The following is a 19,058-nucleotide window of genomic DNA, read 5'->3' on the forward strand; positions in this document are numbered from 1 at the left end:
GAATCTGTCCCTTATTAGTGATTGAACAGGAGGATTACTTACCACCAAGGAAACATGATTTATGTCATTTTCATATACATATTTGTTACAGCCATTTTAAATTAATTACAATTGATATTTATACTTACTAGTGTTAATGATCCCTGAAATGATCTAGTTCTCTCAGTCAGATTTCAGGCTAGGTCTGGGTCAAGTTCTACTGAAGAGTATGCGGTTCTGTCATCACCTTTTCTTCCAGTGAGCAGAATATTTACACTGATTGACCAACACCTATATTCTAGCTATTGGCCTGTAAGATCACTGAAAACTAATTGTTTAGTAAGCGATAAGTGAAAACAAATTTTTTTATTACAATGGGAAAATACAATAAATTCTTGTCTGTCAGTTAATTATTGTGCAATAACTGCATGCTTTTTATTACATATGTCATCAGATGCACTGGCAGCATGTGGAGACTGTCGAGCTGGTAAATGATGGATCAGGTCTTGGTTTTGGAATTGTTGGAGCTAAATCAACTGGCGTTATAGTTAAGACCATTCTACCAGGAGGAGTAGCTGACCAGGTTGGTTGTAAATATTTTTTTTTGTTATTGATTTGCATTGTTTAATTGTGACTTCAGACCACCAACCAAACCCATTGTTATAGATGTTTATTATATAAATGAACCTGTTTTTCAAATTTGTTCTCTCGCCAATAATGTATATGATTTTATAAAAAGGTTTAATCGTGTCAATATTGTGCCCATTTATTTACATCAGCATGGCAGGCTATCCAGTGGAGATCATATATTAAAAATAGGTGACACAGACCTTGCTGGAATGGGAAGTGAACAAGTTGCCCAGGTTTTAAGGCAATGTGGTAACAGAGTAAAGCTGGTTATTGCCAGAGGGCCAGTTGGGGATTCAACTACCCCTGTCTCTGCCGGTCTTCAGATGTCTCCATTGTTACCTGCTGTACCTGATTTTAAAGTAAGTAGAAATCAGTGAAGTATTTTAGCAAGTAAAGATAATTTGCCATTTCCGTTAAAACTAATTATGTCTTAAATCATCAAAATGTGAATTTGTGGACTTTTTTTTATTTTTTATTGACACTGAATAGGACCTTTTTATGATATGTTTGCATTGTGCCTTTAATGGCAGCCCTATAGTTATGGCTATCCGCATCTTGTTGCTGGGATGGGACACTAGCTGTGTTTTTTAATGGCTGCAGCTTCACTTTATACTGCAGATTTTTTCCACTATTATGTGTAAGTATTCATTATAGTTTCTTAAAGATGGGCTGAAAAAGAGTGTTCCCAAGTATGAAAGGTTCAGTCAGTGTGTGTTAACACAAGCGTAAATATGTATCCTTTGCTAAAAGTACTGTTGCTTTGTTAAGGTGCCTATCCACTAGAAAACAGGCAAAAGACGGCACGATTACGACATTGTAATCGTGCAGTCGTTTGTCAGTCTGTGATGTACCTACACTGAACAAGCAGTCATTCAGTGCAGGCACAATCAATCATCTGTAGACATGCTGAACCTGACGTTATCGTCAGGTTGACCAGCATGTTTGCCCGATGATAGATGTCTAAAAGACCAATTTTTTTAAACAATCTGCAAACGATTTTCAAACAATCAAACAACATTGTTATCGTTCAATCGCTTATTTTAATCGTCTGGTGGATAGGCACCTTTAGTATTATTAGTTGGAAAACTGGAGTGCCAGTAGAAACGGCACTAAATAAAAATGGATTCCCCTTAAAAGTGGATTGAAATAGATTTAGTTTGTTCCTAAGCTCCCAGAAATGGTACCACAATGCAGTAAAAGTGTTGTTTTACCACATTTTCTCCGACTATATTCCATTACCGACAATCAGCTCCCTCCTTCCGGGAGGGAGCTGATTGTCAGCTAACAGCGGGGGGCGTGTCTGGACTTTTGTGTCACATTGGGGACGGAGCCGTGCGATCACGTCATCGTGGCCCCGCCCCCTCTGCACAATGCCGTTATTTTCGGCATTGTGAAGCAGGGGGCGCGGCCATGATGACGTGATTCAGCGCGAATCGCGTCACTGCCCCCCCCACTGCGGGGGTTACTAGTTTATTCTGGGGGGAGGTCGGGAGGGCTGATGGCTTCCGGGAGGCTTGCCTGCCTTTCTGGGGGCCAGGAGTGGCTCCCGAAAATCGTGAGGCTCCCGGCCAAATCGGGAGGGTAGGCAAGCCTGCAATATTCTCTGTATCTCCACTTGCAACTACTTACACTGCTCTTATGCCCAAAACTGTCTCTCTGGCTGATTCATATAATATTTATCAAATGTACACAACCATTTTACCAGCTGCCTTCACATATATAATGAAATCTCTCAGTAGTAGTATAATAGCATGCATGTCCATCCCAAGCTTCAAACAATTTTTTTAAGTGCAAAACAGGTATGCAATATGGCAGAAAATGAAAAGGGCTTTATATAGAAAAAGCTCTAATCAAGCAGCTAAGAATCACTTTATAGGCTCATGCTAATCTGCACCGATGACGATGCTGAGTAGCAAACGAAGGGTACAGATAAGAGTGAGTGGACTACATAGATAAGTATATCTCTACCTATGGGTGAATATACACATTTCTGTGCACGCTAAGCAATAGGATCTGCAGATGGTTTGTGTTCAATTTAGCATCATGCAATAATATTCATGGGACATTGGGCCTGATTCTGCAAGGATCGTATTGGCAAAGCTGCACGCAGCATCGGCTAATCTGCGTAGCATCGGCTGGCTGCGGTGACTTATGGGGTCCCGCAGCCGGCCGCCGCAGTTTTTAGAGAAGGAGGGCAGGAGATCTTGGCTTCATCCTTCTCCCGCAACGGCGGCGACACGCCTCCGTTTTGGGAAACGGAGGGCATCGCCGCCACCTCCATGCCCCCAAACGGCAGCAGACTGTCAATCACTGACAGTCTGCTACCAGTTTATGTGCAGAACGGGTCTGGCGCCTGCGCACATCGGGAATCGGCGTTCAGCAGTGCACTAGCTTGCACTGCTGAATTAGTCCCATTGTTTGGAAAAAGGTTTTTATTAAACAAGGAATGTGATCTGGCAGCATTATATATTATTTCTACTTCAGGGTCCATAGGGTATCCACAGGATACCTTGGGGTATAGGTGTGACGTCAGTCGCAGGGCACCAAAGAGTTAAGCTTTCAGCCTCCCAGGATGCACTAGGTCCCCCTCCTATACCCCGCCCCCGGGCCAAGGCACCCCAGTTTAGTTTGGTGCCCGGCCGGAGTCGGGTGCACCTGTTGGAGTGGGGGCTAGAAGAGCCCCTGAAGCTTTTTCTTCATGCAGCTGTGGCTGCACATCTGGATGAACAGCATGGAAGTCAGTCCTGACGTCCATGCTGTCTTCCCTACACCCCGCCGGTACCAGAACGCCGGTACTGATCCGGGGATGCTGGTGGGCGTCTGGGGTCACAGCTAGCGGTGACCCCAGATGCTCCGGACCATGGCCGGATTCAAGGGGGACAGAGGTAAGCAGCGGGGTCCCGCGGTGGGTCCCCGCTGATCACATGGTCCTAAGTCCCCAGGCAGGGGGCTCCCTGGGGACTGGCTGCAGCGTGGAGCCAGGCGACCAACCTGCGCTTCCACTACCCCCTGGGACAGCGGACCGCAGCAGAGCGGTAGCGCTGCGGCGTCCCAGGGGTTAAATGCATGCCAGGGGAGCGCGCCTTCCCTGTCTCACAGCCGGCGCCTCCCCCGCTGCACACAGCCCTCTCTGCACTGTGCTGACTGGTCCTGTGTCAGCGCTCCTCCCCCAGGCCAGCTTCTCTCTGCTCCTCGGCGGCCATCTTCTCTGCAACGCATGGTGAACGCTGCTGGAAGTCTGGAAGGAAGCATCGTGGTCTGGGTCCCCCCGCATACCTCTCCTCCGCTGTGGCTCAGGTCTGTGTATGCAGCGCTGTGTCCTACCAGGCCCTGTGTCTGTGTAGTTGAGTGATCAGCGCTGTTAGTGCAGGAATTGTTATTTCTCTGCATTGTATGTGACTGTGCTAGCGCTGCATGTAACTTTTCTTCTCTAAACTGTCAGCTTTATTACTGTCCCTGTTCTTTCTGCTAAAGCCCTTGCGGTGCGGTGCTGCAGGGTGGTCTCTCGCCTATATAATACTTAATTGGTGAGAGAGGTCACATACGTGGTGCCATCATGTCTGAAAGTGATTTTCCCCTTCGGCTACAGTGTACCACGTGCAAAGTACCGTTAGCGGAGGGGGAGGGTAGCGCGGAGGGCCTTTGCCGGCAGTGTTTGTCCATGGCGCGGCCTATTACGGTTACAACACCGGTACAGGAGCCGCCCTGGGCTTGTTTCGCTCAGGCGTTAACAGCTTTAGTGGGCCAGTTAGCTCCGCAGCCCGCGTTTACTCCGATGGGTTTGTCCCAGCAGTCTGTGGTGTCGTCACCCATGCAGGGGTTCCCACGACAATTGGTGGTACCCCACAGTCTCCCTATTTCCCCGCTCCCGGGTTCTCAGGAGCCAGCGTGGGTTGACTCCCTGACGAGTTCTGTACAGCACTTGTCGGATGTGTTGCAAGGGGAGTCTGTGATGCGGCCTCATAAAAGGCCGGTGGCGTCTCTGTCCGCTCCTTATGAGGATGACGAAGGGACGTCTGATGATGGGGAGATTCTGGATCCTTACGATCAGGAACCTTTCCATACTAAGGACGCTGATGCTAAGTCCAAAGTATATATTCCTGGACTTATTCGGGCGGTCCGCACAGCCTTGGTGATTGAGGACGAAGTTCCCCCAGCGGCTAAATCTAAGTATGCCTTTTTCAAAGATGTGAAGGGCGATGCCACAGTCTTTCCTCTTTCGGGTCAGTTGGTGGACCATTTAGAGGAGGCGTGGAAACAACCTGGCAAAAGATACCAGCCGCAGAGACGCCTGGCGGTGGCTTATCCGTTCGCGGATAATTATTTTGCTAAGTGTGAATCCCCTCCACAGGTGGATTCTCACGTGACCCGTCTTGTCCGTAGTGCCACATTGCCGATGCCATCCATGTCCTCCCTTAAGGATGCTACGGACCGCAAGGTAGAAATCTGCCTGAAGTCCGCTTATTCCCTTGCAGGGGGGGCAGCACGGCCGGCTATGGCCATTTGCTGGGTTGCCAGAGCGATGGAGCGCTGGGCGGATTCATTAGAGGCTTCTTTTGAATCCGACTGTCCGGCCGAACAGGCGGAGTTGATTGGCAATCTCCGTGATTCGGCCACCTACATCAACGAGGCGGCTCTAGACATTAGTACTCTGGTGTCTAGAATTTCTTCAGCAGCGGTAGCTGCTCGTCGCACCTTGTGGCTGCGATCCTGGAAGGCGGACGCAGATCCAAGAAAGGTCTGGAAGCGTTGCCGTTTACCGGAGAAGTTCTCTTCGGTCCGGATCTGGATAAGATTGTGGCCACGCTGGCGGCAGCCAAATCTGCTTGTCTCCCGTCGGCCGCTGCTCCTTCTGGTTCTGGACCATCGTCCTTTCGGTCATCTAGGGCCCAGGGCAGGCCCAAACCACAGTCGTTTCCTCGACAGGCTGGCCCTAAGAAATCGGTCAAGCCCCGGAAACAGGCATGGAGTACCAGACGTCCGGCCCCCAAGCCAGATGACAAGCCTGCGGCCTGACGGTCCGGGTCTCCCCTTGGGGGATCCCAGGGTGGGAGGCCGCCTGCTGCAGTTCTCCCGGTGTTGGTCGTTCACTACGACAGACACTTGGGTTCTGGAGGTGGTCTCTCACGGGTACGCCCTCTCCTTCCGGCACAGACCCCCGGCTCGATTCTTCACCACGGGTCTACCATCAGACCGGAACAAGGCTACGGAGCTGCGGAAGGTATTGCACACTATGCTCCAGGCTGGAGTTATAGTGCCTGTTCCATTCTCCCAGAGGGGCCAGGGTTTCTATTCAAATCTATTTTTGGTACAGGAACCCAATGGGTCATATCGTCCGATTCTCAACCTCAAAGCACTCAACAAGTCTTTGCGGGTCCCGAAGTTTCGGATGGAGACCCTACGGTCCATCATTCTGGCGCTGGAACCTGGGGACTACATGGTGTCATTGGACATACAGGACGCTATGGCGGTCATGGCGGCTTCTCTGCGGCTGCAAAGAGTCCGCATGTTGCCGTACTTGGACGACCTGTTATTGGTGGCAGGATCTCCAGAGCTCCTGTTACACCACTTGGACCTGACCATTGCACTGCTGCAACGGCACGGCTGGCTAATCAACTGGCAGAAGTCCACTCTAATCCCGTCTCGGAGGATTCTGCATCTTGGAGCCTTATTGGACTCGGGACAGCAAAGGATCTTCGTGACGGAGGACAAGATCTCTGCTTTACAGTCAAGGGTGCGCAGTTGTCTGCACAGCCGCCGGGTGTCCTTACACTCGGCGATGAGGTTACTGGGCTCCATGGTGTCGGTGTTCGACATGGTGGAATACGCCCAGTTTCACTCCAGACCTCTGCAGCACCTGATCCTGTCCAAGTGGAACGGGCTGCCTCAGTCTCTGAAGTTCCAGACGATTGTGCTCACCCCGGAGGTTCGCCTGTCCCTTGCGTGGTGGTTAAAGACGACCCACCTCAACAAGGGACGTCCGTTCTGGGTTCCAAATTGGGTCCTGTTGACAACGGACGCCAGTCTTCGGGGCTGGGGAGCAGTTTCGGGTCCACACTTGTTCCAGGGCAGATGGACACCGACAGAAGCGGAGCTTCCAATAAATATCTTGGAACTCCGTGCGGTCTTCAATGCTCTCCTGCAGGCACAGCGGTTTCTCCAGGGTCACCCGGTGCAGGTCCAGTCGGACAATGCTACCACCGTGGCCTACATAAACAGGCAAGGAGGAACTCGCAGTCGGGCGGCTCTCGTAGAGGTCTCTCGGATCCTGGTTTGGGCGGAGCGCAATCTTCCGGCCATATCAGCGGTCTTCATCCCGGGAGTGCTAAATTGGGAGGCGGACTTTCTAAGTCGCCAGGACGTTCATCCAGGGGAATGGTCCCTGCACCCGGACGTTTTTCAACTACTGGTGGACAGGTGGGGTCTTCCAGAAATCGACCTCATGGCGTCCCGGCACAACAACAAGTTGCCGGTGTACGGGTCTCGCACAAGAGACGAAGGGGCGTCTCTGGTGGATGCTCTGTCCGTCCGGTGGACGTTCAGGTTCGCATACCTGTTCCCTCCGGTCTCCCTTCTTCCACGGGTAATCCGGAAATTCAAACAGGAAGGAGGGACGCTCCTGTTGATAGCTCCCGCGTGGCCCAGACGGCACTGGTTCTCAGACCTTCAGGGTCTGTCCGTGGACAGTCCTCTGCGGTTGCTGCTACGACCGGACCTTCTGTCTCAGGGTCCTTGTCTTCACCCGGACCTGACTCGGCTGTCTTTGGCGGCGTGGCTGTTGAGACGGCCATGCTGAGGTCCTGGGGGTTTTCCAGCTCTGTGGTGCGTACCATGTTACGAGCTCGGAAACCGTCTTCCGCGAGGATATACCATCGCGTGTGGCATACGTTCTTCCAGTGGTGTCGACCGAGAGGTTATGCACCGCGGGAGTTTCGTCTGTCTCGGATTCTCGCCTTCCTGCAAGCGGGACTAGATCATGGGCTTCGCCTTGCTTCTTTGAAGGTACAGGTTTCGGCCCTATCTGTCTGGTTTCACCGTAGGATTGCTACAATCCCGGATGTGCGCACCTTTATGCAAGGTGTTCTCCGTATTCAGCCGCCCTTTGTTCCACCTGTGGCGCCTTGGGATTTGGCTGTGGTCCTGAGGGCTCTCCAAGGACCGCCGTTTGAACCACTGGGCTCAGTGGATATTAAATGGCTAACAGCTAAGACTGTTTTCCTTCTGGCCGTTGCTTCAGCCAGACGTGTTTCTGAGTTAGGGGCTCTTTCTTGTAGACCCCCTTTCTTGGTTTTTCATGGGAACAGGGCAGTGCTCCGCACTCGGCCCGAGTTTCTTCCCAAAGTTGTTTCCCAGTTTCATGTTAACGAGGAAATGGTTGTTCCGGCCTTTAACTCACCGGGTCTTTCCGTGGGTGAGGCCTCTTTGGATGTTGTGCGGGCCTTAAGGACTTATGTTGACCGCACTTCTTTGTTTAGGAAGTCGGACGCTTTGTTGTCCTCTATGGCTTCTGTAAAAAGGGTTGGCCTGCTTCAAAGCAAACTTTGGCAGCCTGGATCCGTATGGCTATTTCTGAAGCTTATCTTCATGAAGGCCTACCGGTCCCTCCTTCTCTGAAGGCTCATTCCACTAGGTCTGTGGGTCCTTCGTGGGCAGCTCGACGTGGTGCCTCGGCAGTTCAGATCTGCAAGGCTGCTACGTGGTCTTCTGTCCATACCTTCGTGAGGTATTACAGGTTTGACACCTTCGCCTCTCAGGATGCTTCCTTCGGGCGGCGGATTCTCCTTTCTGCACAGGAGCGTCCCCACCCTTAAAGGATACTGCTTTGGGACATCCCCAAGGTATCCTGTGGATACCCTATGGACCCTGAAGTAGAAAATATGAGATATGGTAAGAACTTACCCTTGTTATCTCTATTTCTACGAAGTCCATAGGGTTCCACAGGACTCCCGCCCTGTCGCACCTGTGCTGCAGATGGGCTTTGCTCTGGTCACCGGTTTTCCGTCTCCCTCTGGTGAGAATGTGATTCTTGTATGTGTCCAGATCTTTGTTCTCTCTCTTCCTTCTCCTCCTCCGGCCTATGGCTTGGTAACTAACTGAGGTGCCTTGGCCCGGGGGCGGGGTATAGGAGGGGGACCTAGTGCATCCTGGGAGGCTGAAAGCTTAACTCTTTGGTGCCCTGCGACTGACGTCACACCTATACCCCAAGGTATCCTGTGGAACCCTATGGACTTCGTAGAAATAGAGATAACAAGGGTAAGTTCTTACCATATCTCATATTTTTAGCATTTTCTACATTTCAGTAAAAAAGAAAAAATTCTGTCTGTTCTTAGCCTCAATTCAGCTCTGATCATAATAATTACAAAATAATTACTAAAAAGACCAGTTTGTTTGAAGTAAGCAGAGATTTGTGATCCTGGTGCATATAATTGTATAGTTTAATACAATGTTACTGAGTTTTTAACTTTTGGGAGTTTCTTAAAGTGGTTTATATAATTCATATATACTTTTTAATTTTCAAGGGAAATGTTGTAATCACTCGTGATTCAGATGGAGAAGCCTTTGATGTAAAGCTTGCCAAAAATGCTCAGGGCTTGGGAATAACTATTGCTGGCTATGTTGGTGATAAAAGTTCAGGTAAACACACAATTGTGTTATTATTTTTTTTACTGTAAATTGTAGATTGTTTCTGCTGTTTCATGTCTTTAGGTTAGGTGCATATGTGAATCAGTGATCTCTAGAAGAGATGCAAGAGCTGTGTCTGGCTGACGTTGTAGATGATGAAACGGGGACAGACTGCATGCGGTGGTCTTGCATCTAGTTATATAGATCAATCTTTTCTCTGTCTTTTTCCTGAACTTCTGCCTATCCAAAACAAATGGAAAGGAGGAGACATTGCTTAAAAGATTCTCCTCAGAGCAGCCATTATTTTGTTTATGTTTCTATTAACAGAGCCCTCTGGTATTTTTGTGAAGAGCATTACTAAAGATAGTGCTGTTGAGCAGGATGGAAGAATTCATGTTGGAGATCAGATTATTGCTGTAAGTATGAATATAAAAAGTAATGTGTGCAATGCATTATATCTATACTTAGCCTTATTATATTCCAGATGTTTTTCCTGATGAGATCTGAAGCATTAAAAATCACAATTCAACTGCCAATACCCTGCACAGCACTGGCATTTTGATGTAGCACTGGTTGGGGTCTTTTTAGACTTCCACAACCTTAGGGCTTCACTGGAGATGCCAGGTCAGGTAGGTACCGTCTTAGCAATGGCAACCCTGTACTAGGCACTAAACTGCAGAAGGGGATAGTACTCCAGGTTGATGGCTGCACTAGTGTTCGGTCATGGAGGTGGGGGGGAGGGGGTGCATAACTCTGGTAGCTTGTTGCTTCCTTCCTGTCAGATTTCAGTTATATAGCTGAAGCACAGAGCCTGATTCAGAGGTGCATGGAAATCCCGATGTGACTGCAATTACGGACGGAGCGGATCTACATAAATATGCAAATGTCGTAGCTGCTGGAATCTGTACTGAGACACCCACTAGGGCCGTCTCAAATCCGCCATTTGTGTACACAGATGCACCATTGATCCTCTTAGCAACCCCTATGGTTACTCAGAATGTCCATCCCAAGTATGCTATTGGAGCCTTAATCACTGTGCACGCATTCGTTGGCTCAGACACTCCACCAAAACAGTCTTCAACTGCTTGTGTGTGCCTCGTCTCCCTCCGTAACCTCCCATAAGTGCTTCCTGACTGCCAATCACACTGCGTCTCAAGCCTCATTAAGAATCCTGGCAGTGATCTAACTTGGTTGCATGGTGTAGTATATAAAAAAAAAAAAATGCTCAGATCCGCAAACATCAGCTTTGCCTGCACCTCTGAATCAGGCCTATAGTCTATACACAGACCCTGACAGCAGCTCCTGCACTCCACTGTGTGCCCAGCTGCACGAATTGTTTTTAGCTTGGGTGGAATTGCATAGGGGGCCTGTTTGGTAAGATTTTTCACTACTATGTGTCTCTCATTTGTAGTATTTTCTGTTTGTATTTGTATACAGATGTATCCTCCTACACCTAGTGTCTGTTCATCAAAAGGCGCAAGATGCTTGACGTGACTTAAACGCCCCGCCATGAGTAGTGAAGCATACCTTTTCCTAAATATTGCATCTTTGTCACATTGTAGCCACAATATAGTGTATATGCTAAGTTACTACTTTAGTTGCAAAGGAAATTGTATAAAGTCGCAGATTAAGTATAACAAAACAATGGCCGCAGGTGCTCGTATTGGAACTTTTTATGCACAGATTTGCAACTTAAATGCCCACAGAAGTACAAGTAATGCCAGCACCAGTGGTCAGTATACACTTGTATGTAGTCCATGGCGAAGGTGTATGAGGATTCATCTCTATGCCTTTTTTCACCAAGCTGTGGAATGCACCTGAATATAAGCTTTAGTTACATGCAGATTACAGACACTTTATCCATTACCAAAAAAGGATACAGATAAATGGGAAGCTCCACTTAGAGCGATTGTCAAATGACATTTCTCAGATCCTGTTGGAGCAGAGGTAAATTGGCTTGTTCTGTGAAAAAATTATGGACCAAGCATTCCGACAAATAGGCAGCATGATCAGTATTCTGGGTCTGATTCATTACGGATCGCAGCTGCGATTACGCATGGTCCCACTGCGAAAATATGCTAATGATTGCAATCGCAAATCCGTCGCAGCCTAACATAAGGACGCCCACTTCTAATTACACACATCTGTAATACTTTGCAAGTCTGCAATTCCATTGATAACAATGAGTACCATTGGAGCCTCACGCACACTTGCACAAGGTCCGACCTCTGGAAGGTTCTCCTCTCTACACAGAGGAATGCTGTAGCTCTGACAGAGTGACTATCGGGTTCTTGGTCACCTCCCTGACTAGGGCCCTTCTCCCCCGATCGCTCAGTTTAGACAGCCGGCCAACTCTCTAGGAAGAATCCTGGTGGTTCCGAACTTCTTCCATTTACGGATGATGGAGGCCACTGTGCTCATTGGGACCTTCAAAGCAGCAGATATATTTCTGTCCCCTTCCCCAGATTTGTGCCTTGAGACAATCCTGTCTGGGATTCCTTGGACTTCATGCTTGGTTTGTGCTCTGACATGCACTGTCAAGTGTGGAACCTTATATAGACAGGTGTATGCCTTTTAAAATCATGTCCAATCAACTGAACTTACCACAGGTGGACTCCAATTAAGCTGTAGGAACATCTCAAGGATGATCAGTGGAAACAGGATGCACCTGAGCTCCATTTTGAGCTTCATGGCAAAGGCTGTGAATACTTATGTACATGTGTTTTCTTAGTTTTTTTAATTTTTTTTTTTAAATTTGCAAAAATATAAAAAAAAACCTTTTTACACGTTGTCATTACGGGGTGTTGTGTGTAGCATTTTGAGGACAAAAATGAATTTAGTCCATTTTGGAATAAGGCTGTAGTTTAACATAATGTGGAAAAAGTGAAACACTGTGAATGCTTTCCGGATGCACTGTAATTATGTACGCCTCTGAAACTGCGTTGAGACGCTCAGGCACGCCTGCGTTCACATCTCCACTCCCCTGTTTCTAACAGACAGCCCCTGTCGCCATCCACAAACTGCTTCTACTGTCACTCACTCTGCTGAGCAGTCTATGCGCAACGAGCGATCACTTCCCGATCTCTAGCACTGGTTCGCCCATGCGCACTGCGATTCATGCACATGCGCAGAATGCAAACATCGGCCAGCTACGACCTAACGTATCTTAACGACTGGGTTTGAATCAGGTCCTATGCTCCAAAATTTAGGCTGGGTGCAGAAATAGGTTTATAGAATCATAGTAGACGGCACACTACTGTATCTCACTATGATGCATAAACTCAGAGGCTTATTTGCAGTAGTAACATTTTGGATCTGTCTGATCTTTCAGTATTGCTTGATAAAGTATCAGACAGATCTGAAACATTGCTATTGCAGATAAACCTCTGAGTATATGCATTATATTGAAGTGGAATGCTGTTTACTACGATTCCAAATGTGTATATATAGAAGTGTTTGTCAGTAAGTGATGGGACCCCTTTAAGGCATGTACATTTGCCCTGGCATTAATAAGTTTTCCTTCTTTTTCTGTGTATAGAGCAAGACAGATGGTGTGATATATATTCTTAAGAGAGTGTGTTTGTTTTGGAAAGGAACAACAATTAATAATAAATTCGACATTATTCTGCACCTTATTGTTATATGAAATCATGATGTATACAACTGCTGTTACTTTCTCTATTGAATGCTTTGTTTTTACCAATATTGTTAGGTTGATGGTACTAATCTTCAGGGTTACACCAATCAGCAAGCAGTGGAAGTTCTACGTCACACAGGTCAAACCGTCCATCTAACACTAGTCAGGAGAGGGCAAAAGCAGGAAGTTATCACTCATCAAATTGAGGAATCTGGCAGACCTAGTGACCAAAATGTGATTTCACAAAGTGAAGAAGACACCCAAGGTAAAGAACACAAATAAATACGTTAAACTGGGTCACGGACCTTTTATATTGTGTATTGATAGCATTTTAATGGTAATGTTTAATATCACCATTTAATTTAAGCTTCTTACCAATCAATTTTTATCTTCCTACTGACCATTTGAACTCATGTCTTTGTGCATAGTACTTAGCTGCAGACCCTGCCCTGTGAGTCTTGAATGGAGATCTAACAGGCAATTGTTTAATGAATGGAGATACTGTAGTTTACTCTCTAGCCTAATTTTGATTTCTGAATCTGTACAGGCTTGTACAGAAGGGGTCTTAGGTAGAGAAATTAAGTGTTTATGACTCCTGCTAATTACATAAGCTGCATACACACAAATCAATTTTATGAACGGTTTTCTGTCAGATTATCTGTCAGATTTTTTAAAGTGCAATGAACCATTTTTTTGAACTACAAACGATTTTTGCATATTCCCTTAATGAAAATCGTTGCGTTGACAAGTCTGACTGAACTACAAACGTGAACCCGCATGAACGATGATCGTTCATCGTTTCACTCAGAAAGTGAACGATTTTTTTTAAACAATATCCTTTAACGATAATCGTTCAAAAAATCGTTGTGTGCGTATGCAACTTTACTACTATCTTCTCTTCCAACCTGCAATAGAAATACCAAAAGATTGGAAACAGGCGCTGTAATGAGTGGTTATTTCTAGCTGCCACTGAGAAGGGCTAGTCAGGCCCAATAAGAAACAAGCAATAAACAAAATGAAGTGGCGCTTTTTGATGAACTTGACACAAACACTGTCACAATTGATATAAAATTATAGAGACCATATAGGTCACTTTAATAAAAAAGTTATACACTAAAATCAGTGTAGACTATGGAAAAAGCCAATGTATACATGAGATACAGACCACATCAACACACTTCCTGTTAATAATGCCAAATATTAGGGGAAAATGCACAATAATGTCACTTGGATGATTAGGGAATGTATAAAGTCCAAAAGCAAGGACACTGGGTGAAATCGTGCCACACCAAATTAGTGTGTATTCGGGTGTCCAGGGTATAGTTACCAGATCCTATAACCGATAGGAGGATGCTCCTATTGACATACAATGGTATGCTGCATTTGGAGTTCTCCAAAATGTACGGTAGGGTCTGTTGAGAAATCCCGATCTTTGAAGCTGGACAAAGGTGCAGAAAATGTCCCCAGGCATGCAAAATGTTCCAGGAAGATGGATCCAAGTCGTGCAATCCAATCGTTGTATGTGTGTAGACACTTGGCAAATAAGGAGATAATTCAGTGGTTTGAAAAAGCTGTTAGCTGATACAGAGAAACGCGTTAGGGGACTACCAAGGAGACCACTGAATTATCTCCTTATTTGCCAAGTGTCTACACACATACAACGATTGGATTGCACGACTTGGATCCATCTTCCTGGAACATTTTGCATGCCTTGGGACATTTTCTGCACCTTTGTCCAGCTTCAAAGATCGGGATTTCTCAACAGACCCTACCGTACATTTTGGAGAACTCCAAGTGCAGCATACCATTGTATGTCAATAGGAGCATCCTCCTATCGGTTATAGGATCTGGTAACTAAACCCTGGACACCCGAATACACACTAATTTGGTGTGGCACGATTTCACCCAGTGTCCTTGCTTTTGGACTTTATACATTCCCTAATCATCCAAGTGACATTATTGTGCATTTTCCCCTAATGTTTGGCATTATTAACAGGAAGTGTGTTGATGTGGTCTGTATCTTATGTATACATTGGCTTTTTCCATAGTCTACACTGATTTTAGTGTATAACTTTTTTATTAAAGTGACCTATATGGTCTCTATAATTTTATATCAATTGTGACAGTGTTTGTGTCAAGTTCATCAAAAAGCGCCACTTCATTCTCTTCCAACCTGGCAAAATCCAAAATGATCCAAAGGTTATACTTACATTTATTACAAACTAAATACACATAAATAATAAATCAGGCTTCACTAAGCCATATGAGGCACTTGTCTGTCCATTACGCCTCACTGACCCCAAAAATGATCAAAGTCGTAGGTTCGAGGATTATAAGTATTGTCTTAGCCCACAAAAGGCAATGGTCTCTGTTTAAAATATATTTATTGTATGTTTCATTGGACATATAGCTAAAAGTTGCAATAAACATAAACTTAAAATGATTTACCCAACATCAGATTATTTTACTGTATTAGTTTTTGTTTTATAAAATTGTACAACAACAAGAAGCTTATTATTTTAATATATTTTAAGAAGCAATATTGTATGTTATTCAAATGTCAGAGGCTTGCTTTTGATTGGTAACAGCAGTAAACACAGTAGAGGTAAGTTTTGGGACTGCGATTATGCAGATCTCTATGGCTGTAATGATCAGTCCATCTTTATAATATATATATATATATATTATTACAATATACAGTATATACACTACCGTTCAAAAGTTTGGGGTCACCTAGAAATTTCCTTATTTTTGAAAGAAAAGCAAATTTTTTTTCAATGAAATTAACATTAAATTAATCAGAAATACACTCTACACATTGTTAATGTGGTAAATGACTATACTAGCTGCAAACGTCTGGTTTTTAAAGGTATTCCTACATAGGTGTATAGAGGCCCATTTCCAGCAACCATCACTCCAGTGTTCTAATGGTACATTGTGTTTGCTAAGCGCATTTGAAGACTAACGGATGATTAGAAAACCCTTGTGCAATGATGTTAGCACAGCTGAAAACGGGTTTGCTCATTAGAGAAGCTATAAAACTGGCCTTCCTTTGAGCTAGTTAAGTATCTGGAGCATCACATTTGTGGGTTCGATTATACTCTCCAAATGGCCAGAAAAAGAGAACTTTCATGTGAAACTCGACAGTCTATTCTTGTTCTTAGAAATGAAGGCTATTCCATGCGAGAAATTGCCAAGAAACTGAACATTTCCTACAACGGGGTGTACTACTCCCTTCAGAGAACAGCACAAACAGGCTCTAACCAGAGTAGAAAGAGAAGTGGGAGGCCCCAGTGCACAACTGTGCAAGAAGACAAGTACATTAGCAGTGTTCTCCCCAGAAATGTTTTCCAGCCAGAAAAAGGGGTATCTCCCTTACCAATACAGCCCAACAGGTCTCAGGCTGCTCCCCCCACTGGCTCTCAGTCAAAAGTGCCCATTATGCAGTGCCCCCTGTATTTGTGCCTTTATACAGTGCCCCCTGTACTTTTCCCCTTTATGCATTGCCACCTGTAGTTTAGCTTTGCCCTTATGCAGTGCCCCCAGGCTGAAGTAGTGCCCCCAGACTGGTCCCTTATGTAGTGCCCCCAGGCTGGCCCCTTATGCAGTGCCCCCAGGGTCAAATAGTGTCCCTTATGCAGTGCCCCCAGGCTGGCCCCTTATGCAGTGCCCCCAAGTTTAAATAGTGTCACTTATGCAGTGCCCCCAAGCTGGCCCCTTATGCAGTGCCCCCAGGTTTAAATAGTGCCCCTTATGCAGTGCCCCAGGCTTAAATAGTGCCCCTTAGGCAGTGCCCCTAGACTGGTCCTGGACCTGGTCCCAGCCCAGAACTTACCTTTACTTGCTGGCCGCTCGCGCTCCTACTCCCACTGCCTCACACTGACTGAATCTAAATAGATCCTACAGGCGTCTCCTCACATCGCGGGTGACGTCATGACGTCACCTGCGCAGTGCATCACTGGGAACGCTTGCCTCTGAATCGATCGGAGGCTTCTTTAGCCTCCGGTCACTTCAGAGGCCAGCTTTCCACAGCGGGGGTTGGCGGGGGAAAGTGCCGGGCGGTAGGCTGTTTCTGCCGGGCGATGCACCCGCAGTAAACAGCCTGGGGAAAACACTGATCAGAGTCTCTAGTTTGCGAAATAGACGCCTCACAAGTTCTCAACTGGCAGCTTCATTAAATGGTACCCGCAAAACGTCTATAGTGAAGAGGCGACTTCGGGATGCTGGCCTTCTAGGCAGAGTGGCCAAGAGAAAGCCATATCTGAGACTGGCCAATAAAAGGAAAAGATTAATATGGGCAAAAGAACACGGACATTGGACAGAGGATATATATATATATATATATATATATACATACATACAGTCAGGTCCATAAATATTGGGACATTAACAGAATTTTCAGATTTTGGCCTCTATTCACCACCACAATGGTTTTGAAATGAAACAAACAAGATGTGCTTTAACTGCAGACTTTCAGATTTAATTTGAGGGTAATTACATCCAAATCGGGTGAACGGTGTAGGAATTACAACGGTTTCAATATGTGCCTCCCACTTTTTAAGGGGCCAAAAGTAATCGGACTATCAACTCAGAAGCTATTTCATGGACAGGTGTGGGCTATTCCCTCGTTATTTCATTATCAATTAAGCAGGTAAAAGGTCTGGAGTTGATTCTAGGTGTGACATTTGCATTTGGAATCAGTTGCTGTCGACTCTCAATATGAGATCCAAAGAGCTGTCACTATCAGTGAAGCAAGCCATCATTAGGCTGAAAAATCAAAACAAACCCATCAGAGAGATAGCAAAAACATTAGGTGTGGCCAAATCAACTGTTTGGAACATTCTTAAAAAGAAAGAACGCATCGGAGAGCTCAGCAACACCAAAAGACCCGGAAGACCACAGAAAACAACTGTGGTGGATGACAGAAGAATTATTTCCCTGGTGAAGAAAAACCCCTTCACAATAGTTGGCCAAATCAAGAACTCTCTCCAGGAGGTAGATGTATATGTGTCAAAGTCAACAATCAAGAGAAGACTTCACAAGAGTGAATATAGAGGGTTCACCACAAGATGTAAACCATTGGTGAGCCACAAAAACAGGAAGACCAGATTAGAGTTTGCCAAACAACATCTAAAAAAGCCATTACAGTTCTGGAACAACATCCTATGGACAGATGAGACAAAGATCAACTTGTACCAGAGTGATGGGAAGAGAAGAGTATGGAGAAGGAAAGGAACTGCTCATGATCCAAAACATACCACCTCCTCAGTGAAGCATAGTGGTGGTAGTGTCATGGCGTGGGCATGTATGGCTGACAATGGAACTGCAGCAGAATGAATTCTGAAGTGTTTCGGTCAATATTATATGCTCATATTCAGTCAAATGATTCAGAACTCATTGGATGGCGCTTCACAGTGCAGATGGACAATGACCCGAAGCATACAGCAAAAGCAACCAAAGAGTTTTTTAAGGCTAAAAAGTGGAATATTATGCAATGGCCAAGTCAATCCCCTGACCTGAATCCGATTGAGGATGCATTTCACTTGATGAAGACAAAACTGAAGGGAAAATGCCCCAAGAACAAGCAGGAACTGAAGACATTTGCAGTAGAGGCCTGGCAGAGCATCACCAGGGATGAAACCCAGCGTCTGGTGATGTCAATGCGTTCCAGACTTCAGGCTGTAATTGCCTGCAAAGGATTTGCAACAAAGTATTAAAAAGTGAAAGTTAGATTTTGGATTGTTTAGTTTGTCCCATTACTTTTGGCCCCTTAAAAAGTGGGAAGCACATATAGAAACAGTTGTAATTCCTACACCGTTCACCTGATTTGGATGTAATTACCCTCAAATTAAATCTGAAAGTCTGCAGTTAAAGCACATCTTGTTTGTTTCATTTCAAAGCCATTGTGGTGGTGAATAGAAGCCAAAATATGAAAATTCAGTCAATGTCCCAATATTTATGGACCCGACTGTGTATATACATATATATATATTTATTATTATTGTTATTATGTTATGGACTACCCTTCTCTCTGTTTTATAAAAATGCCAGTAGCTCTTAACTAAACTTAACTTTCTTTTCAGGTTCATTTGTTTCTGTTTCGTGGTTATATTTTTGGACACTTTGATAATGTATAATTGTATTATTAATTTCACTTTTAATGACTAATAGAAGAAATACATTTTGTTAA

At 45.5% G+C, this 19,058-nt stretch overlaps 1 protein-coding gene across 1 annotated transcript in view; it reads left to right on the top strand.

Annotated features, from left to right (window-relative positions):
- The window catches only part of MPDZ (multiple PDZ domain crumbs cell polarity complex component), a 229,645-nt gene that overhangs the window by 39,263 nt on the left and 171,324 nt on the right, over positions 1-19,058 (top strand). The window contains exons 7-11 of the mRNA XM_088472634.1: positions 434-562; positions 759-968; positions 9,129-9,243; positions 9,559-9,647; positions 12,944-13,133. Coding sequence (XP_088328760.1) covers positions 434-562; positions 759-968; positions 9,129-9,243; positions 9,559-9,647; positions 12,944-13,133 — 733 coding nt within the window. The remainder of the gene's footprint in view (positions 1-433; positions 563-758; positions 969-9,128; positions 9,244-9,558; positions 9,648-12,943; positions 13,134-19,058) is intronic.

The sequence above is a fragment of the Taudactylus pleione genome, unplaced genomic scaffold, assembly GCF_031769625.1.
Source record: "Taudactylus pleione unplaced genomic scaffold, aTauple2 ptg000127l, whole genome shotgun sequence".
NCBI lineage: Eukaryota > Metazoa > Chordata > Amphibia > Anura > Myobatrachidae > Taudactylus > Taudactylus pleione.